At 36.0% G+C, this 23,146-nt stretch overlaps 1 protein-coding gene across 1 annotated transcript in view; it reads left to right on the top strand.

Moving 5' to 3' along the window:
* Positions 1-23,146, top strand: part of DCDC2C (doublecortin domain containing 2C) — a 41,576-nt gene that overhangs the window by 9,774 nt on the left and 8,656 nt on the right. Inside the window, exons 4-11 of the mRNA XM_088150117.1 lie at positions 401-532; positions 1,895-2,032; positions 6,748-6,796; positions 10,964-11,114; positions 15,133-15,233; positions 19,367-19,429; positions 19,775-19,831; positions 21,357-21,380. Coding sequence (XP_088006243.1) covers positions 401-532; positions 1,895-2,032; positions 6,748-6,796; positions 10,964-11,114; positions 15,133-15,233; positions 19,367-19,429; positions 19,775-19,831; positions 21,357-21,380 — 715 coding nt within the window. The remainder of the gene's footprint in view (positions 1-400; positions 533-1,894; positions 2,033-6,747; positions 6,797-10,963; positions 11,115-15,132; positions 15,234-19,366; positions 19,430-19,774; positions 19,832-21,356; positions 21,381-23,146) is intronic.

The following is a 23,146-nucleotide window of genomic DNA, read 5'->3' as shown; positions in this document are numbered from 1 at the left end:
CCACAGTAGTTCCATGTATCATTGCAGGTTGAGGAAGAATCATTTTCTCATACAAGCTTCAGTGGGAAAATCAATTGATTCTATTAGCTTTTTAAAAGGATTGTACTTTATTTCCTCTGGGAATTATTGAGGACATCTTCAATTGGTATAGAGAGAAAATAATTAAATTTTCAAAGGCTGTATCTTTCTTGAGTTCTTCAGCTAGACATATTTTACTTTTGCAAATATGAACATTAACAACCTAAGGAGTTTAGAATTTATTCAATAAATTAAGATGTGAAATTTACTGCTGGATCTGGGTGGATCCTTAAATGAAATATCGTCAAAGTGATTTGCTTATGTATTATTCTCAATAACATGTCCTATTAAAAACAGGTTTATATATGTTTGTTTTTGACAGTGTTTTCACAAATGGAGATATCTTGATACCACCTGTGAAAATCCTTATACCTAAATTTACACTAAATAATTGGAATGGTGTCCTTGGACTTGTAAATGAAAAAGTAGTTCCTCGCTCTGGGGGTATTCATAGGTAAGATAATCTTATAATAACATTCTTATAAGAGTGGCTTAGTATATTAATTTTTACCCCTTCTAAAAGTGCAGTTTTAATTAGATCTTTAGGGCAACTGTGATAATCAGAATACTATTTTGCAGAAATTTAAAATGGTGCAGGCACAGCCTCACACTGTTACTCATTAAAGTGACCTGGCTTTTTGCAGGTTTCCATGTGAGCCTAAGAAAAAATGAGATAAAGTTATTGCAACTCTTAAAACGTATTTATCTTTTTCTCAGGCTTGCACACAATCTGTGCTTGTGCTTGCACAAGTTCTGAAGTACTTCTGAATTGTTTTTGAAACCCTAATCTCTACCACAAAAAGCACTAATAGTTCAGAACAAATTTGCTGCTGAATCAAATGTATTAAAATGCTTTGCAGAATAGCTAAATACCAAGCGCTCTCATAATCAGGATATGAGGATAATAGTTCTCACACACTGTTGTTACCTGGTTGCTACTAGTTGGTGGCTGACTGCTCTAGTACAAATACCACATTCCTTAAGCTCTCAATGCTCCCCCAGATCATTGTTCTCCAGAGAGCCAAGTAACTAGGAATCACTGTTGGGAGTCCCCTCTCCCCATAAACTACACTTTAATTTAGGTTTTACAAAGTAAACATGGTTTATATTAAGACTTGCATTGAGGAGTTGAAAGTTCAAACAGTGGTTAATGTTGACAAAGGAAGAAAGAGGTCTCCATAGGGCCCTTTCTGATTCGTAAACCATAGTTTGGAAGAAGCCGTTTTTTCATTTGTTTTTGCTCTTAAACATTTAAAACTCCTGTCAGTCTGCGTGCAAGTCAGTGGAACATAAGATTTCTACATGAGTCTTGGGGTGCGTGATTTGGCTTACAACTTAAATAACCACGTTTCTTTGCAGCAGTGCCAGCAGGTAGCACTGCGTGGTTCTGATAAGCCATTGTTTCTCTGCACTTGCCTTCCACTTGCATTAAAGATCTAATACTGACTTATACTGAAAGGTTATTTTAATGTATATTGCTTTTTTCCACCCAACCTAAAATTTGGAGTTAAAAGCAATAACTACTAATTTTCTCAATATTAGAACCAGAAAATTATCTGTCTACTTTGGTCATTGTTTCTGTATACTTTTTATAGCCATTGTGTCTTAATTCTCCTTTTATAATAATTCCATTCTGTTCCTTCTTGGGTCCTGAGATTCCTCAAGTTTACCAGTTCTTCTCTCTGTTTTGGTTTTACGTAATTCGTTGAAGACCAAAATTAGAACGCAAAATATAAAAATAAATGATTCATAGTTAGTAAAGTTTATAATGTATTTAGGCATGCTTATACCCATATTAATTTGCTTTCCTTTGTAGATTGTTTACTTTAAATGGTCAGCCTGTATACGGACCTGATAAATTAGAAGATAACCAATTTTATATTGCATGTGGCAAAGAAAGATTCCAACGTTTGCCATACTGGCAGCATCCTAAAGTTCCAGAAAATATTCGTCGGTAAGCTTTCTCTTATCTAAACTGATCTTATGTTGCTGGGTTGCTGGCAACCAGCTCTCTAGCTGAGCCAAACCCCCCTTATTTTTGCTAGAGTTAAGATAAAGATTCATGATTATTTGGATTGTATGTATTTTGCAGGAGTTATTTTTGCTGAAATGAAAAATATGAAGTTAACTTGCAGATTAACTGTTTGAGTCCTGTTTTAACCCAAAGCTTTTTAAACACACTCATTTTTCACTGTTACTTCTGATTTGTTTAATATTAGTTTGCTGGAATAATAAAGTACCTATTTAAAATAGAAAATGATAACTTAATTGTTTCTATGTCAATAATATTGAGTTATAACATTGAAAGATTTTTTTAACAATGGTATCTTTATAATTGTTGCTGTTCCTTTATTTTAACTATTGAAGGCATAGTTCTAATTAATGTTAGTTACTGATTTTGTTTTATTTCACATATAAGATTTGTAAAATATTATAAAGCAAATTCTAATTCCCCTGCTGTGCCACAAGGTACAATAGATACCATTATTTTAAAAAGTAATAGATATATTGTTGATACATTCCATAATTTATAGATTTGGAGATGATTCATATAGAGGATTCAAGAAATACCACTCTGAATCTATTGTATTCTGAATAATCTTCTGCTTACCTTTAAGGAGGTCTTTCTCCTCCATGAAAAAAGCAGACTGAGTTTAATAGGTAATGATAGAGACACTACTCTAAATAGAGCAGAGCAGCCTTTAAAAAGGTGAAAGTTCAAACTAAGTTAGGCTGGTTTTCACCATTTTTCTCTAATATTTCTTATGGTATCTCTCTCTCTTTTTTTACTCCCTGTTTTTATTTCATGGGACTAAACCATCCCTAAACCATCTTCTTCTCTAAATTCTTGATTTGATAAGCTGTAGTAAGGCAGATGTGTTCAGATCTAGTGGGGAAAAAACACTTTATAATCCACCAAAAAGTATCCAGAGATTCACAGGCAACTACTTTCAGTGCACTCAGTTCAGTATATTGCTGGAGATGCAGCTTCAAAAAACATCCATTCTTTATAATGGTCTTTATGATTCACATATGTGGACAGAACTGCATTAGGAACCCTCCAGAGTTGACAGAAATGTGTGATGGGGACCCTGCCTTACATGTACCATGCAATTAGGTACAATTCCTGCTGAACCCCTTCAGTGATGACATGTTTTTCCTTGAGTTCTTTGTTTTGTTAACAGTTATTATATGGTTTATTGCCTTAGAGATCCTGTTTTGCAAAGTGCCAGCATTGCTCAAAAGTAAACTTAGGATGAACAAAAACTGTGGGGCTTTTTGCCTCAGTGAAGATCACGCAGTACATTCTTGTAACTATTCTTCACACTTGTTCCACTGTGGCCACTTTTTGGGAGCAAGTTCAAAAGCAGTAGACTTGAAAACTGATGTAGCTCTCTCGCTTAACCGCCAATGAATCCCCTCCACTTCAGTACATAATCTTTGATGTTTGTAGAAAACTAAAATCACCACAATTATTACCTACTATACCTATGTACCATATTCAACATACACATTCAAATGGAAGGAGAGTCCATCTATTAAGCTTTAGTTTCTTTTTGAAACTGCAAGTAATAAGGAAGCAGAACAGATTATATACAGGGAACAATCTTGTTTTTAAAAAATGAAGCAAAGTTACCTGATCCATTTTTTGTGGAAAAATTTTTCGCAGATTTATTAGCTGCAACTCTGCTGCAGTTGGTATATGTACCCATCATACGAAGCCACCACAGAATGTGGAGTTGGATCTGTTGAGGTGGAACTGTGATCCATAAAAACTTATGAGATACAAATGTATTGTTTTTATGATGCTACAAGATTCTTTATTGTTTAGATATTACCTGATGTTACCATAAAATGTTTTTTCTTCAGAGGCAGGGTATTTACCCATTAAAAAAAACACTGCATAAAAAGTATGCAAGCACGTTTTCTTCTAGATTGGGAGCTTCCTTAATGTCAGTCTACAGAGAACAGTATGAAATAGTGGAAATTGTTTAAGAAATTAGTAGTTTATATAACCAGTGAATATTTGAATATCAAGTGACATTTGTAACTTGAGGAAAGAAGGTGGGGAGTTGGTACTTCTTTATAAACCCAGTGGTCATACAAATATTTTCATGCTTTTCAGTATCATCATACCACATTTTTCTAAGAAGAATGAAGTTGGTAAAAGTAGCCATACAAATGCAAAGTTCAAGTGTTAGTTTATGGACTGTAAAAATGTGTAAACACTGATTGATTGAAATCAGAAGGGCTGGAGATGAGGCAGTAGTTACTTAATGAGATAAAGCTGTTAGGAAGAGTAAATTACAGGTATCTCCAACCTAAAATTTTTTCAATGTGTTTGGCTCAGTAATTTTTCAGGTATAGACCAGGACTCCTAGGCATGCACAATCGTCAAATATCAGTAAGATGAACTAATTACCCAAGATAATTTTTGCCATCTAACTGAAACTTTTATGGGGCTGAAAGATGTAACTGTAAATAAACACAGGAGGTACTAACAAAGGATGTTTTGCTTCACAGCATGCTGGTTTATTTATTAAAAGAAACTTAAAAATGTCACGTGAAACAAGGACCATGAAAGATAACAAAGGGAAAAAATGGTGCCTACAGGCTATATGAGGAGAACGTTCCAGAAATAAAGTTATGGATGGACTGTAATAATAGTAACTAGGGATGTGTTAAACTCACCAATTCAGCAATGAACTGCTTCAGAAAACTCCAGAATGTTCCATTCCCTTCTAGACCTTGCCAAAGTTCCTCCAGACCATGATGTTTTATGGGCGATTTGACAGTTTCTGGAAGTACCGTATTTTTCCGACTATAAGACGATACTTTTTTCTAAAATCCTTACCCTAAAAACTGAAGGGCGTCTTATTCAAGGAAGTCAGCCGAGAATCGCGCGGTTCCAAACTGCCCATACTTTGTTTCTGCAGAGTGTAAGGTTTGCCCCGTTCGACAGAGAAACTCCCGTGACACGTGTGGTTCACAAAAGAGGTTTACTCATGCGTAACGTAGCAGTCACAAGCAGAGCCAGGACTGGCTTGGTACAATTGCATCACTCGTTATATTCCCCCCTTCCCGCGCTTTTTTCCGCCCTGCGATCGCGTTACCACTGCGGATTATCGGCCCCCCAATAATCCCTCTTGATTGTCCATGATGGCAGGTTCGGTCAGGGTCCATTGTCCTTGATTGGCAGTCCCCCTCCGGCTTGGGTTGGTCCCCCCCCCGTTACGTGCAAGCCCGAGGGTTCTGTGTTGCGCGGCGAACTTGTTTCGCTGCCTGCGGCCCCGTTCATTGTTGGCTCGCGCCGTTATCAGTGTATAGTTAAAACTTCCGCTGCGGTTTTCCTGTTTGGCTGGGCGCAGGTGGCCCATTAATTAGCGGCGCTTTCAGTTCCTCTTTCCCTCGCTAGCTGCTGCCGGTGGAGTTCGCGTGGTCTGGCTGCGAGCTTCCCCGAAGCCCCGTGCTGAGCGAGCTTCCCCGAAGCCCCGTGCTGACCGAACCTGACACAGAGAGGCTTCCTCCTATTGCTAGCCTCCAATCACGAGTGAAATAGCTTGTCTCCCAAACAGACTTCCTCCAATCACAAGCCTGATGTAACTGACGTCAGCTGATGCTGAACAAACCAATTAGAGGAAGGCTGTTTGCAGAGACAAGCTATCTGCAGTTTCACTCGTGCTTGAATGTAATCAGTTAAGCAAAAGAGCCTGGAAATAGAGCTGCAGAGAGACGGTTTGGACCTCCTCCCACCGAGTGTATCAGGTCAATGTTAACTAATTACTAAATAAAAATGTGTTCTGCACTATCTTTAAAAAATTGATTTTTAAATTTTGGGCTGGAAAAGTGGGGGTCGTCTTGTACATGGGGGCGTCTTATTGTCGGAAAAATACGGTAATTGCCAAACTGCAATCTAGAACTGATCTGAAGGGTCCTGTGAGTGGTCTAGCTCTGAAACAGGCCTGTTTCATTCAGAACTCCATGATATCTCAAAGGTTCCCTTCCTTTATCTATGTGCTTTGCACATCCATAGCAGTAACAGTTTAAGTTACAAGCAGTTTGAACTGCTTCACATCAGAAAAGAAAAATGGGAATGAAGTGCTTTCAAGACAATGTCTAAGAGTAAATAAATTCCTGAAAGGCAAGGTCTAGGAAGAATTTCTAGGCCCTAATGTTAGATCATGCCCTTAAATTAAGGGTGAACAGTGTCCAGTACTGAAATGCCTTCGGTACAGCTTCCAGAGCCCCTCCAAAAGATGTCAACATACTGAAAGTTTTAATGTGTCCTACTGGTAAATTATTAAATACACAGTAAATAATTATACTATATTAATTAAATTAAATTTGAACAGATTTAGTTTTTATCCTGGCTTTATTGATTTCTTTGTCCTTATCCTTGGCTCATAAAAGATTGCATACTAGTGCCTTAAATCCTAGGATGTCCTTGTAAAGGTTTTTTATTCTTTCCCCTTTTTACTTTCTTAAAAATTTTGCTCATGCTCACTACTGAGATTACAATAGTCTGTGGCCAACTAATCTGAAATTTATTGTATGAATTTGAATGGTAGTTCTGACTCTAATTATATTAAATAAAGATTATTGCAATGATACTATTCATTGCTACATTTATAAATAATTACTTTAGGTAAATTGTCCTTTGCATTTTAGAGCTTTTTCACATTCACCAGAACCTCCAGAAAAGCCCCCTCTGAAAAAGGTAAGAATTTGTTTTAAAATACTATGAAATATGCAGTACGTGTATAATGTTAACACTGAATACTGTTTGAGCTCAATTGGATGTTGTAGTTGACCTGAATTTATATGAGGGACTTCTCAATCCAAATGATTTTCATTTACTACTCTACCATTCTACATATCATGTATTGCAAGATGTAATACCTTTTTTTAAGTAAATTGATTCTATATATGAGAATTGTGTCAAATTGAACAGCAGTTTAAGATGGATTTACACATTATTTTAAACATGATATCCTAGTTGTTTCTATCATGAGTTTTAACACATCCAGACTGATAGCCATTTGAATCACAAAACAGTGGATTGTGTGTGTGAGTATACATAAATACACAGATACACACATATAAACACACACTCACGCACGCACACACACACACACATATATGTTATCAAGTGTATAGTCCAGAAGCCATTTTAAGTATTACTTTCTTTATTGAAGCTAGTCCTCTTTTAAGAGTTGGATAAAGAGCAAAAAAAAAAAAAAGGAAAATGAACCTTGCCATGCTGAAACATTTGTTTTAATCCATGTAACATGGGTGTACGGTTATGGCTTTTTTTAAGAGTCAAAAACCTTAGAGGCATCAGCTGCAGGGTTAGAATGGGGGGAAAAGCATTGAAAGTAGCAACAGCAATGGTAGTAGTAGCAGTTTGTATGGGTATATCAGAAGTCAGCAATTTTTTCAGGCACCAGGCAAAATTACAAGATTCTCTGTGAAGGTGCAGCACCAAAAGCAATAATGCAAAACAACAGCAACAAAAACCTTGTATGTCTCTCTGTGTGTGTCTGTGTGTGTTCTTCCCATAGAAGCGCAAAAGATTTTGGTATTCTGTGAAATGTCATGATATTTTCAAATTCTTGCTAAAAATCTTGTAAGTTTTCATCTTGTAAATTTTCAGACATTTTCAGATACTTTCAGATAAAAAAAGTATGGTGAAATCTGACATTCATCAAACTTGGGAATTGAAACCATTTTTTAAAAGAAAAAAATACTTTTGGAATCCCACTGATGGCATTTGGTCTATTATCGGTGATATGATGGGGTTGAGTTTTACATGATCAGCGCCTGGGTTGTGTACTAGAAAAATTAAAATGCAGAGTAAACTATTAATAAAAAGTAACATAAAATTAATTTTAAATGCAAAGTGCAGCTTTATTTTATAGTTTTCTCTTTTTAAGAGAGGCATATATAGACATCTTTTTCATCCTTTCTTGTTTTTAAAAGCTTGTGTTTATTCTTTTCAACTTACGGGATTATTGCAAAGAAGTAAAAAATGGTGAGACTATATTTATTTCTCTGAAAACTGAAAAGAACAAGACCAAATTTGGGGTAGTGGAGAAACTGGCAAAAAACCCCAGATTGAGTCTGAGAATAGATCAGTTGAAGAGAATAGGTAGAGAATGTGTAGCTGTGGAGTCCTTGGGGTTCTCTGAGCTTGGTTGCTCAGCGGACCAACCCCAAGGACTCCACAGATCAGATGAGGCTGGAAACCAAAGACAAAAGGATTATGGAAAAATTCCCCCAGTAGATCCCTATGAGGGGGCAGTTGGGCAGTTCCTTGTCTTGTTGGCAGCTCTTTTATTGTAAGCCCTTCCTTGTGCCTCCCGGGCATATGAACCAGCACAGAACATAAGCAAGCACTCCCATGCTTCATTGCACACACACACACACGCATCATGTTCCTTCATTACCCAGCAGAAAATACTGGCCATTGCTGGTAAGGAGATTAGAAACAATTCCAGAAGCTGTACTCGCCATGCCTTCCTTATCTTGTTTTTAAAAAGTTAGGATGGAGTGACTGAACAAGGCCTGGCTTTCTGATGAAGGTAACTCAACAGTCATGTATACTCATTCCATTCTTCCTCATGTTTTTTCAACCTCCAATTCATAAAATCTTCATTATTTGGAAAAGATTCTCGTTGTATGTAAATAATTTCAGATTGTACCTAAGGGTAAGCCCCACTGAATTTAATATGAATAATTTCATTACTCTCTCAGTTGTTTTAAACTTGCATTTTAGTTGTCCGGTAAATGGCATTCTCATATTTAAAAAATCACATCCAAAGATTTGTTTTTAAATTTTGTATTTTTAACCAAAGCTTTGATATATAGAGTAGCAAAAACATAGAATCATCTTGGTTTTATACATTAAAACTTTATTTACCTAGTTTTTTCACATTTGTGGTAAAGTAAAAACCATAAAACAAATAAAAAAGGCTTTAGGAGGCAGAAATAGGGATTTATTTACATGTCATTCATGTATAGTAGAATATTATATGTCTCTCTGTATACCGATATAGATGTATATGAGAATTAATTCGGTGAAAATATGTGCTGGTGAACATGTGTGCGTAACTTAACTTACTGATAAGTAGAAAAGGGATATAATATTTTAAATATTTTAGTTAAATTTAAGACAAAATTGTACGTCATTATGGATTATATACTTTTTATCATTTTGATGAAGCCTCCAGTTGCTGTGGACACTCACGCTAAAGAAACCCTATCCTTGGGCTTATCCCTGAACATAGAAAGGGTACTCCATTTTCTTATAACAGCCTGAGACTTTGGGACAGGAGGAAAATGGGGAGCCTGCTGTTATAAGAGATAAAGGTTTCACCACCATTTATGTATTTGTTTGTTTATTGCATTTAATAGCAGTCAAATAATTGAATGATAAAATCACAAAACAATGCACAACATAATAGCAATAAGATACACAACAATTAAATAACAAGTATCAAAGATTGCTCAGTATGTAAATGTAACTGGGATGCTCTCTGAAACAGTCTGATCTTTAACATCTTCCTGAAAGCCTTCGAAGAGAGTGCCAGTCTGATCTCCACCAGCAGACTATTTCAAAGCACAGGTGCTACTACTCAGAAGCAGTGCCTTCTGGTTTGGCTCCCCTGATCTCCTGGAAGTGTGGGTCTACAAGGAGTTTCTCTGTAAACTGTTTCATAGGTCAGGTTGATTCAGGTTGGAGTAGGCTTTGCGCCTCAGTGCTGGGGCGATTGGGCCTCATGTCACAGGGCTGGGGTGGCCGTGGCTTCACACTGCAGTGCTGGGGGCAGCAGAGTGCAGAAAGGCAGGTGGGGTTTGTTGAAATGCACCCTGCTGTCATAAATGCAGGTAGGTGGGCTGCCAGGTACCCAAATTTTGATCATGTAACTGCAGGGGCACTCCAACAGCCGTAACTTCGATGACTGGGTGTAAATACCATTCATTCAGTGCTGTTATAAATTTGAACAGTTGCTGAACAAACGGTCATTAAGCAAGGATACTCTCTTATTTTCTAAATCATAAATTCCTAACAAAGGAAAGAGATGTGCTATGTGTTGTGATTCTCCAGTCCACTACTCATTGTTAAACAATCACCACTGGACTATGAGTACAAGTTAAAGGGATCATGGAGAAACAAAATCACATATGATTTTATTTTATTTTATTTTATTTATTTTTTATTGCCTTCAAGTCAGCGTTGACTCCTGGTGACTGCCTGGAGTAGTCCCTGCAGTCTTCTTGGCAAGGTTTTTCAGAAATGGTTTGTCATTGCTTGCTTCCCAGGGCTGAGAGAGAGTGACTGGCCCAAGGTCACCCAGTTGGCTTCATGCTCTAGGCAGGACTAGAACTCATGGTCTCCCAGTTTCTTGTCTGATGCCTTAACCACTACACCAAACTGGCTCTCACATATGATAAATCCTACAATAGTAAATATTTTATAAACAATGCCTTTTTAGATCTGCACTACTTTCTGAATCACTAACAAAAATATCTGTTGTATGTATAATAATATCTCAGCCAGAATCAATCCACTGCAGGATGAAGGTCTTCTTCACTGAAGGTTATGGAGCATAATCTTCCAAGCTGGTCCAGTGCAGGTTGGTAGGTTTGGTAGATAGATGTTTTTTGACTTCCCGATCTAGGACTGAGAGAGAACGATTGGCCTAAAGCCATCTGGCCAACCTCTGTGCCTAAGAGAGAACTAGATCCTGGATCTCCCCACTTGTAGTCCAATATCATAACCTCTACACCACACTGGCTCTGAGAGAGAGAGGGAGAGATCGAGAGAGATCTGAACCCAAAATAAATAGATCCACCATTTTGGGATTTTTTGTATTTGTTTCAGCCTCCTGGAGAAGCACCTAAACAAGGACATCGCGTTCTGACTCCCATGCAAGTATCAACACAAGGAGAAGGAGATAGGATTTCTGTTTTTTATGCAAAACCTGAGAAAACAAGTCATGGAAAGGCTCCTAGACCGCTGTCTCCCAATGATGGTAACATGACATAATGTAGATGGTGCCTAAGATTTCAAAATGACATTGGGTCTTTCCCCACTTGCACCTAATTGTGGCACAGATTTGATCTGGCAATATCGTTTTTTTGTTGTGTCCCCATGATGATTCGTTAATCATGTCCCCAGTCACAAATAAGACAGGGTTAAGTCATCCTTAGGTATACTGGTATTAAAGTGGTGTTTTCCCCTTATTCCAACCTGAAGATACATGAAGTTATATACAGTCTATTAAACTTTATCACCAACATTTTGGAGGGAAATCAAATGTCAGTAGCGATTGGGAGCAGAGACAATAGATATAAGTTACGGACTGCCAGTGAAGACAGCAACTTTCATGCCAATATTCTTTTTGCCAACTCAGGGATGGGTGGACAGCATTTCAACACAGCAGTGGGAAAAGGCCCTTTATATTTATAGCTGTATATTCTTCTTATGCTGCTGAAACGAACATAATTGGTGCTTACACCAAACTATTTTACTTAAATTGTATATGACAGTAATTGCAAATCAATGGTATCCAAATGCAAGTTTCATTTTAAAAATTTGAAATTTAGCTCTAGGAGCTCAACAGAAGAACTTGCTCTTTAAGAATATTAATCCTTTTTCCATACCTCTCTAAACTATTTGCCTTAAAATCAGTTGTTCAAAGAAAAAGCCTCAAAATTTACACTTAGCGTAGGCATCTCTTCCCTGAGCCTAAACAGTTACTTAGAGCTACAGACTATGTTGATTTAATTCTACTTCATTCCCAAAACAATGTAACATAACAGTTCTTTAAGAATTGTGTAGCAAAAATTTCTTATTATATTTTGCACAACATGGGTAGACAGTTCCTTCAGACCCTTCTCATTTGCCATTGAAATTTGGCAGTAAAACACATTGCCAAATTTCAGTTATAAACTGCTTGGATCCAGTGTTCAGTTACTTCAAAGTATTGGAGCTAAGGTTAGGAAAAGGAACTTGACAAATGAAAAGTATCCATTTTAAGATTTAAAGATGCATTAAATTAAAACTTCAGATATATTTTTGAATTGTTTATATTTTAAAATGTTCTCATTTCTTTGGAAACAGCCCATCTAATGACTATATGATTATGTATTTGTGTTTAATGTACAATTATGTTAAAAAGTATTTACTCCTTTCTGGATTTTCTGAATTTTTGCATATCTTTGCTGCTGATTGTTATCAAAATTACATGTGAAAAGGGAATTTGAGTGAACAAATAACCCCAAGGTTTCAAATTTGTTTCATTTTTCATAAACAGAGTAATCTGACATGTAATTTGTCAGAGTGAAAAAGTAAATCCTCCTCCTTCCAGTTTGTTTGATTTAGTTAAAGGGTTAAGTAGGACCAACAAGTATTTCAATAAACCGTCAGAGCTGATTTGATCCAGCCTCACTCTGTATATATCACACAAACTTTGATTTTTCCTAGTGGCACATATGCCCACTCAGAAGAAATTTCTGAAGACCTCCGTAGAAATAGCATTGATATCTGTCTGTCTGGAAGAAATTACGAAATCATACATGAAGCTTTAGAGTCCACCAGTCTATAGTCAGAGACATAGTTGTGAAATGGAAAATATTTGGAACAATAGGAAACAGCCATCCTGTCAAAATTTCTCCAAGAGCACAGCATAAAATTGTCCAGGAGGTCACAAAGAACCCCAGAATAGTATCCAGAGATCTGCAGGCTTCTCTCACCTTGGTTAAAGTTAGTGTATATGACTCCAACATCGAGAAATGAAAAATGGGATTCATGGGAAAGTAGCAAGACAGAAGTCATGGCTCACAAGAAGGACATTAATGCTCATCTCAAGTTTGCCAGAAAAAAAACTGGATAACTCTCTTGTGAAGAAATGTTCTATGGACAGATGAATCAAAAGTGCAACTTTTCGGGCTACATGAGGTTATGGCTGTTAGAAACCAAATATGGCATTCCAAAATAAGAATCTCATACCACCTGTCAAGCATAGAGGTGGTAGGGTCATAGTTTAGGGAAACTTTGCTGCTTCAGGATCTGGATGATGTGCCATTATTTAAAGAAGGGTGAATTCTGTTTGCTTCAGACAATTCTAAAGAAGAATCAGGTCATCTGTCTACCAGCTGAAGCAGAAACTCAGGTGGGTCATTGAAGAAGGTAGTGATCCGAAACATACTAGTAAGTCTACAAGAACATGGATAAAGAAAAACAAATTGTCTTGGAATAACAATATCAAAGTCATAAAACCCATGCAGATGTTACGGCGGCCCTGAAGTGAGTGGTTCATGCTAGAAAACCTTCAAATGCTACTGAAATTAAGCAGTTTGCCATGGAGAATGGGCCACATTTCCTATTTAGTGATGTGAGGGACTGCACACCAGTTACAGCAGACATTTGGATCGCAGTTATTGAAGCTAAGAGTGGTACAACCCCTAGCTGAATCTAAGGAGACAATGTCTTTTTCACACTTGTACATCACATGTTAGAGGACTTTGTTTATGCAATAAATGAAACAAGCACCAAGCTTTCATGTTGTTTGTTCGTTCATTCCCTTTATGTCTCAGTAGATCCACATGAAGAGAGCCAGTTTGGTGTAGAGGTTAAGGCACCAGGCTAGAAACTGGGAGACTGTGAATTCTAGTCTCGCCTGAGACACAAAGCCAGCTGGGTGACCTTGGGCGAGGCTCTCTACTCAGCCCTAGGAAGCAGGCAAGGGCAAACCACTTCTGAAGATCTGGCCAAGAAAACTGCAGGGACTTGTCAAGGTTTGACTTGACTAGAAGGCACCCAATAAATAAATAAATAAATGACCCACATGAAGCCTGGATAATATTTAATGGCAAAAAAAAAAAAAAATCAGAAAATTTGGACTGAGAATAATTCTTTTTCACAGATGTCTATAAAGCTGATTCATAATGCAGCTGTATATTGTTGTGTAGAGATTTCTAGTAATAATACGCAAAAGAACAAAAGAGAAATAGTTCATGTTCCAGTTGTAAAAGCTTAAGCATGAAAGAAAGCTCAAACACCCCTCATCACAGAAAATACTCAGATGAAGTTGTGGAAGAATTGAACATTTTACTGGTTTGGGTAGGTAGAGAATTTTATTCTGAGGAAAGATGCTGAATTAAAGCTGGAAGTTATAGATTGAGACAGCTTTGATTGCTATTTTTTTCAGTAACTTTACAATTGCATGATAGGCAAAAAATGGTAAAGCCTTTAACAACATTATACCTGCTGGTTTGGGAATGTAAGTTGTTAAGAGAATACTATCCCTATCAGTAAATAAATCAACCCAAGAGTACAAAAATTTAGATAACTATGTCAGAAATGTAGCTGTAGTGGGACAACAAAGTGGGCAATGCTGAAGTATTACTGATCCTTAAAAGTCTCAGATGACACCACCTAAAATATTGTAATATTATACTAATGCTGTAGTATAATCACAATATCAAAAAAATAACTTTGTTTAAAATATGTACTTTTCTAATAGGTATTTTCCTATTGTGATGAATGTATGCACCTTACTTTCACTGGTACATGCACTTTTCTGTGCTTTTTTTATTATATTCATTTTTGTTCTTTGTTTTTAAAAAAACAATTACAAAAGTTAAAGGATTAGTTCCTTTTTTGTCCATACTGGTTTAGGTAGTGTAGATTGGATCAATTTGCCTTGAAATACAAATTGAACCCACACATATATAAAATATAGCTGCACAGCTTATAGCAGAAGGCTGAACATGTAGTAATTCAAATATTTCTGTTATTTATCAATCCTTGCAAAGTTGAATAATATCTCCTTTTACTTACTCATTTACTAATAAGGATTAATACAAAAAATACTATTTTCAAAACTATTATTAGGCGACTGTTGCTTAAAAATAAGGTTCAGATTTCTGTTGATAAAGCTTAGCAAAAACAATTATTTTTCATCTATAGATAAATATTTGTAGAATGTTTATTAGTGGTTCCATAGGGTAGGATAAATTGCTTTTCTTTAATTGATTCATTTTCAGGGCATAGTGTCTATATAGCTCGAAAATCCCCAAGAGAAATTGAAGGGGCTCATCAGATTCAAGAAGACAAAGATGTTCAAGTGGAAATACCCATTGATCAGGTAGGTTTAAAGTAGATTTTTCCTGAATGAATTTATTAGAACTCTGATTCCTAGCTGCCTATGTTTGCTTTCCTTTCAGGGCTGTTAAGAAAATTAAAACATTCCTGTACCAGACCCAATTTTATGGAAAATCTTGTCACCTGGGTCTCCATTTCAGATCTTAAGTTGCAGACAGCTTAACTTTTTTGGGGGGGAGGGGTGTTTTTTTTAAGTGAACATAAATGGTAATAGACACCAATATTAATATGTATACTAAAAAAAAAAAGTCTTGCCGTATCTTCAGAAATAAAATACTACTGATGTGAACATCTTTAGAAGTCTCTGACTTTGTAAAGATTCATCTGTGACCTTGGCACTTTTATATACCTATTGGAAAGTTGGCCTAGTTCTAGTTCAAGACTCTTGAGTGCTGACTTACATAATCAGAAAATACTCAAAGTCACGCCTTGCTTAGTTAAGATGATTTCCAGATGGATGACTTTTGTACCTAGTCTAAAGATGCCATGCAGCTATTCCTTCTTCCCTCTTTAACTGATTTTCTCAGGTAAGAAAAAAAGTCAGAAGTGACAATGGAACTATATAAGTAAATTACAAATAAAGGATGTCATTGTTTAGACTTTATAACATTCTGCAAATGAGGCAGGACAGTTGCACAAACATCTCAAATGGAAGCACTCATAATTGTTGCTTGCTTTGAAAAAGATCATATATTTTAGTGTTATTTTAAAGGTATTACTAACCATTACGATTGTTAAGGCATTTCAGAGTTTTGCAGTTCCATGTGGTGTGAAGTACCTCTTTTGAATTCTTTGCACATCTGTATTGGATATGATTCATATTTGACAAAAATAAAATTTGTATCTTCTTGTTTTAGAGTCAGGCTAAATTAACAGATCCTGTAGATTTTTAACAGTGAACCTACAGTGTTTTCATTAAGTTAATTTTGGGTTTTACCAAATCAAGATTTTAATTGTAAGTAGAAGTCTTTAAAAAAAATTTAAAGCCTTTAAGGTAGAATGATGGAGAAGACAGAGGATGAAATTTAATAGTATATACTTGCCAAGAGGCTGTGCATTTTTAATGGAACAAACTTCAACAGTATGTATCCCCAAAATCTTCTCCGTAGAAATGGGGAGAAAGTGCTTTTGTGTGACTAAATGCCTGCTTGTATGACAGAGCTCAGAATCCGGAGTGCTGTTTATTCTGTGAAACTATTAAAAAGTGGGATTTGGAGACCCTTAAAGCAAATGTTTCAGAAGAGGAAAATATAGGGAAGTAGCAGCAAGAACTCTGGTTAGAATTCTCCAGTTCATTTGCATACATGTGTGAACAGAACCAAGACAGTTAAGAGTCTCCAGAGAGCTTTGTTTAAGATCCAAAGGAATGAATCAAGTTTACTAAGGAAGCTTCATACTTCGATAAAATGTGTGCTTCTCCTGAGTTTTCTGTCCTCGTGCTGACAAAAAAGAAAGGAAGCAGGCAGGCAGGCAATATTCTATCTATAGGGGACAAACTGAAAGGAAGAGACTAAGAGGATAAATATTCCAGTCAGGAGGAAGTAGAACAGAAACACAGAGTAATCTCTTGCTTTCTCTTACCGGTCAGTAGGATAAAAACTCCAAAGAGTTATTTATTGCTGCTGGAGCAACATCTTGAAAAACACGTGCCTGCTTTCTAGTATTTAGGTACAGTTTCTATATGATCAAGGCAGTAGCTACAAAGAGAAAAATATTAAGAGATTAAATGAAACATACCATCTGAAGCAGAAAAAGTTGTGTGGTACCTTCTGAAATGCTAGAAAACCAAAATTTAAAAATGTGTAACATCTATTTGTAGGGTTACTTTATCTGGATTGCAAAAATGCAGAAAATGACAAGATGGCAGCAAAGAGGGGTGTTCATATCTTTTCTGCCATCTACTGGCCAGGTATGGTTATGCCTCCTATTTCAAAGAAGCTGCAACATACAGTATATTCTCTATTTTCTTGGACTTCTACTGATTGTCTAGTTTCCTGGGCTTTTGATTGGCCATTGTTAAAGGGAGAGTGTTAGAACAGAAAAAACTTTTTCTCATCAAGCATAACCAGCCTTACTTTTTAATATAAATTAGCTGCTACCTTTTTCTCAGCAGAGAAAATGAGACATATTTTCATACTGCATTTTGTACTTCTCACGCAATTGTTTTAATTACAAGTGTTTGCTGAGGGGTTTTGTATGTGTATGAGTCAGCCTTGACTCCTGATGACTGCTTGGTTTCCTGGCAGGATTTTTGGAAGTGGTTTGCCCTTGACAAGCCATATTTTTCATGACATTTTGGTTAAAAATTTGAGGATCTGCTTATCTGCAGATGGACTTATTCATGAGTATATATGGGAAATACAGCATAAATGTATTTTAAAACGTACATTTATGTACTTGCAGATAAGCTCATCTGGTTAAGGCAAACCCAATTTTTTGGGTATATTTTGGCACTTGAAATTCTTGGTTTATCCGCAAGTACATATGGTATATTTCTGGCTGTACTGTTTGGATTATTGGCAATTATCCCAGAGTCACACAACCATTTTTATATTAAAATTATGTATGCTTTTATTATTGGCAGCTAGGACACAAATCCATATTGCTAGAAAGTAATAGATTTCTCTGTTCAAAAATGGCTTAACAGTGTCTGGGTCATTGCTTTGTCAGAAATCTGTTTTACTAAGCCATGATTATTAGAGGAATTAACACTTTGTGAGAAACCAAATCAGAATTACGGTACTAGCAGAATTAAGAGTCTTTTGAAGGAATCTACTTTCATTCTTTGCACATGTCAATGACTTTGTGTCCTGTCCTTTTTAGTTTTGTATAGCGTTTTCTCAAACGAATAGATTAGGAACAGCTCTTGTCTTTGAACAGAGAAGCTCCCTCAAATAATGTCAAACTTTTTTTGGGTCAAAAAAAGTCACTTTGCAGACTGGAAATGCAGTGCTCTGCTTACAGTTCAACTTGCTGTTATAGTACCATTTCATGCAACCTTTTTTTTTCTGACTTAAATTCTAAACTGACATTAAGATGTTCTATTACGACAAACCAAAAAAAGAGGTTAAACTTTTTTTAAAAAAATCTTCACATACTGTACATAAAGTATTTCAATGTCACAAATTATTTGAGGTTACTGAGATTTGGGCTTAGTTCTCATTCTGAAGCACAGTTAATATTGTAGTAGGAGAAACCATAGACGTAAAAGGTTTTTAATATAAAAATGAGCATCTCAAGCAACAATTAGGCTAGAATTCTTAGTGTCTTACATTTTTATGTATCGGATATATTTTAAGCAAAAATGCTTTCAAGCGGTCTTTTCAAGTTCATTTGCTATGCGTTGTAAGAACTGGACTTTAGATTTGCTTGAACAAAGTATAAAAAGCAGGTTTGAAAAGGTAAACAGCATGGCTCATTTTTTCTGATTGTGATAAAGTACTTCAGGAAGGCTTATATTTTATTTCTTTCTGATCATGGAAATCATAACTGGATTTTATTCTAATAAAGGCTATAGCTGAGGTTGTCCAGGACATGGAAATTTATTCATATCCTGGGATTACAATAAAACAGGTTAATTGTGTTACTATTTTTGCAACACTGGAGAACAATATAGGTATTTAAGTTCCAGTGCTTTTGAGGGAAATAAATCACTGCTTGATTTTTTTTCCTGATTTGTGATAAAATAATGTAGCGTAAATTTCATTTTACTGAATTCTGTTCATAAAACTCTTAACTGGACTTTATCCTAACCAAGGCTATAGCTGAGGCTATCCAGGATGAGAAAATGTATTTGCATCCTGGGATTAGAGAAGAACAGGTTAGTTTTGTTAACTGTTTTTCCAGCATTTGAAAGCAATATTTGTTATTTAAAATGAAATCTCAGGTATAAGCCCTTGCTTGTCAGTTTGCTAAAAGAAAAAAATATTGTGACATTTGCACAGGTTTTGTGTTTATATTTGTTACTTGAAAGAATTGAGTCTTAGATTTGCTACACAGAAAGTTTATTCTTCAGTAAGGGAATAGCTGACTGGTTTTTTCCTTATCTGTAATAAAAAGATGAAAGTTGTTTACTTTTGTTTATATAAAACTGAATTGGAATTTATGTTATCCGAGGTTCCAGCTGAGGTCATCCAGGATGAGGAGATTTATTCAGATCTTGGGAGTATAAAAGACCAGGTTTGTTTTGATTTGTTTATTTATTTATTTACTTTTATTTTTAAAGTATTGGGGAATAACATTAGACGTGTAAAATGAAATTCTGATTCTGACTTAAAGCTTTTCCATTTTAAAATAGAAAAACAATCCTAGCAAGGAAAATCATTTAGGACATTTCAGGTCTCGGCACCTGCATTTGCTGTACATAAGAAGCGGCCTTCAGGATCACTAACAAAGGGCAAAATGTAATTTTTTTTTTTTTTAATAACAGACAGAAGTTACTTTTTTCTAATTCATGGTAATGTAGGAAAACTTTGATTTATTTTCATATTTTATGCAAATATAACTAGAATTTATCTTACCAAGGCTCCAGCTGAGATTGTTCAGGATGAGACAATTGATGCTGAGAATATAGAGGAACAGGTCAGTTTTACTTTTGTTTTTTACAATACCAGAAAGCAAACGTTGATATTTAACATGAAATCTCAGTTTTGAGTGCTTGCTTCCTAGTTTGTTCAACAGAGAAATGAGCGTTAAATAACCAGAACTACTGATACGTGATAGTTGATCTGATTAACAGCTAAAAAAAAAATTACAGCACAAACATTTTGCCAGTCACTCCAGCTGAAGAGTAGCATAGCTTCGGGCAGATTGAGATCCATGTGTTCAACTGTTCAGTGGTTCAGTCATATTTATCATTTTGCAAGTAGGCACAATTGTATGGTTTCTATTTTTAATTTTCTTTCTGTATTTGATTTAAAAATATATTACACATTATGTTACCATTTCAATTTCATTTCTACCTTATTCAGCTTAACAGCGACTGTAAAGTATTGCACATATATGTATGTCTGTATGTATAGTAGCACAGAATAGCTCAGTCAGTGGTCTATGCAAGAGTTTGCTGTTTTAATCAGAATGGCAAAAATAGCACACACGTTTCACCCCTTTGGGGCATGCATGCAACATCACAACACGTAGAACAGGGGTAGGGCTTGCATCACAACACCGCCACACTGTTTTCATCAATCTGGCTCTCCTCACGTGGATGCATGGGGCTACATAATTCAGCTCTGGCAGATGGTAATCCCCTGAGGACACAAGCAGTCTCTTATGGAGAGCAAAAACACTGTGCTTACCCTCCAAATGATTTTACCTAGAGCAATTTTGACCATTGTCTCTCTGACCTTCCTCAAGTATCGTGAAAGATAGGGGAGGGGAGGCAGATAGTGGAAAGCAGCCTGCAAACAGACACGTTGCTTCTTCTGGTAGGGCTTTGGCGGAACTCCAGATCTCACTCCCTGAATTTTCTTTGAAAAAGCAAGACCTTCACGAGTTTCTTGAATACCCCGAGTGAGGGGGTATACTTGGTAGGAGGGAATTCCACAGTAAGGGGGAATGTGCAGAGAAGGTCCGCCTCCAGACCCCTACTGTCACACCTAAGTGGGGGTGGGCACTCTTAGCAGTTCTCTCTGCAAGTACATCTTGGGCAGGTGGATAGTATTTGGAGTAATGGTTTCACCAATAACTAGGCCCCAAGCTGTGCGAGATTGTAAAGGTTGTAACCAGCACTCTGATGACACACAGTAATAAACCAGCAACCAAAGCATCTTCCACAGGACTGATGTTATATCACTGTTTTGGGCCATAGAGCATGAGCGCGAGTGCCTGAAGACACAAGGTTACTTTAGCTGTAATACAAGCTTCATTTAAACTGTTATTATTCTAACATAAATCTGTGTACTCTTCATTTTTGTTGCAAGATAATTTTTAAATACTAGTGACCCAGAATGTAGTGAAGAAACTAGCTTGTTCCTTGTAGAACCTATACTAGAATAAAACTCTACTCCGCTATAATGACTATGCATAAGATATAGCAAATGTTGTACATCTTAGATTTAGACAATAGAAAGCTGAAAAACTAATACTTACTGCTTTTTTCATGTAGGCAAAAGAAGGTGAGAAACTTCAGGTCAGTGTTAAGTATCTAATTTTTTCAGTCAATAAAACTTAACGAAATAGCAAAATCTGAAATACCTGAGTAGGGAAATTACTGACTTGCTTTTGCTTTATAGTCTCAGCATGTGGCTGAACTGGCATGGCAGCTAAGCAGGGTCCCTTTGGTTAGTACTCGGATGGGAGATTGCGTGGAAATCCCAGGCTGTAGACTAGGTTGGAAGTAAAAAGATATATCCTAGAAGAAGGCAATGGCAAGCTATTAACTTCTTATTCCCCTCAAAATTACATGGATATGTCACTAGGAGTCTAGCTCAACTCAAAGGGGATATTAATTTTCTTTGTTTATAGTAAGCATTTCTTCAAGTGAGTTAGTTTATTAAATCAGATGGTGAAACAGCTTATTTCATATTGCTTTGACCACAGAACAGAGAGAATGGAATCTTTTATATTATGTTTCTCACTTTTCCATATATTCAGCTGTGATTTCAGTCAGATTAATTTCACTATAGGGAAAAACTGGCTATATACAATAGAAGAAATAACTTGCAATCTTGCCTGGTCCGTTGCAATGTTCCATTGATATATGAGATTAGAGAAAGCATTGATAGGTTATTGAGGAAATAGTTCATCAATTTTAGCTTCTACTGTGAAATCCTTGTTTTTCTTGTCTAATATTTATAATATATCAAAATTGAATTGAAGCTAGTGCCATGATGCAAATAAAATAAAGGCTTTCTCATTGTTCTTTAAAAATTGTAATTTTTACACAGCCTCAAGTTCAGTCATTCCTTCAGAATATTTGGAATAAACAACAACATATTTTTCGTAGTTTTGAATAAACAGAAGATTTCTTTTAAAAAACCTAACTCAATGGTCCTGTCAAAAAGATAACTAAAGGTTTCATTCTCTGATAAAATTACTTTCCTTCTGTCAAGATTCAGTTTTCAAATGAGAGACCATTAGGCCCTGACATGAATTATAGTCCTTCCTATTTACCTAAGTGCTTAAATTTTCCTATATTATCTATAAAGTTATATATCTGTACAACATTTGCTTTGGCAACAGTTACAAAGCATTTGCTTCTATTGGATTAAGCAAGGTATGTGGTTTAAATACTTGCAAAGATCCATAGGAATAATTTATTACTATTGATTATTTCAGCAATCCACTATCAGTGGAAGAGTACTTTTTAATTAATAATGCCAAATCTGTCAATAAAGTACATATTGCTTGATGAAGCATTTTGTCTCCCACTGAAATTGTGTGACTTTAAAAAATTAAATCTATATTGATTTTCTAATTGGTTTTCCATGCATTACCCACAAAATCCTTTTAAGTGAATATCTCTGCTTGCTTTCCTGATACAACTTAGTGCCTACAGTTACATACAGTATTTTAGAACTCCTATGAAAGATTATATGACATTATTTCACTAGAGTTGTTATGCATCAGCTGCAACCTGAAAGAGATGTATAGAAATAACTTGCAATTAAAGTTTTTTAATCTGGGGCTGCAGCTCTGCCTACAATGGGATTTTTGGCACAGTCCTACACATACCTACTCAGTAGCAAGCCCTGTTCAGTAGGCCTTATTCCAGAGTAAGTGTGTACAGGATTGCAGCCTTAGAGAGCCTAGTGTTTTGCAAAAATAATGGATTTTAAACAGATCAGATGTATGCAAGATAACACCCTAGGACTTTTATCTGAATGCCTGTGTAAGTGTTAAGAAAATTACTGGAAGAATTTTCAGTAGTACTTCATGTAGTATCATGAAGGCTAA

The sequence above is a fragment of the Python bivittatus genome, unplaced genomic scaffold (genome assembly GCF_059951505.1).
Source record: "Python bivittatus isolate LINGU-HERP-01145 unplaced genomic scaffold, Pbiv_v1 ctg000020_np1212, whole genome shotgun sequence".
Classification (NCBI taxonomy): domain Eukaryota; kingdom Metazoa; phylum Chordata; class Lepidosauria; order Squamata; family Pythonidae; genus Python; species Python bivittatus.
The sequence above is the reverse complement of the archived record's forward strand: the minus strand, read 5'-3'. Positions and strand labels throughout refer to the sequence as shown.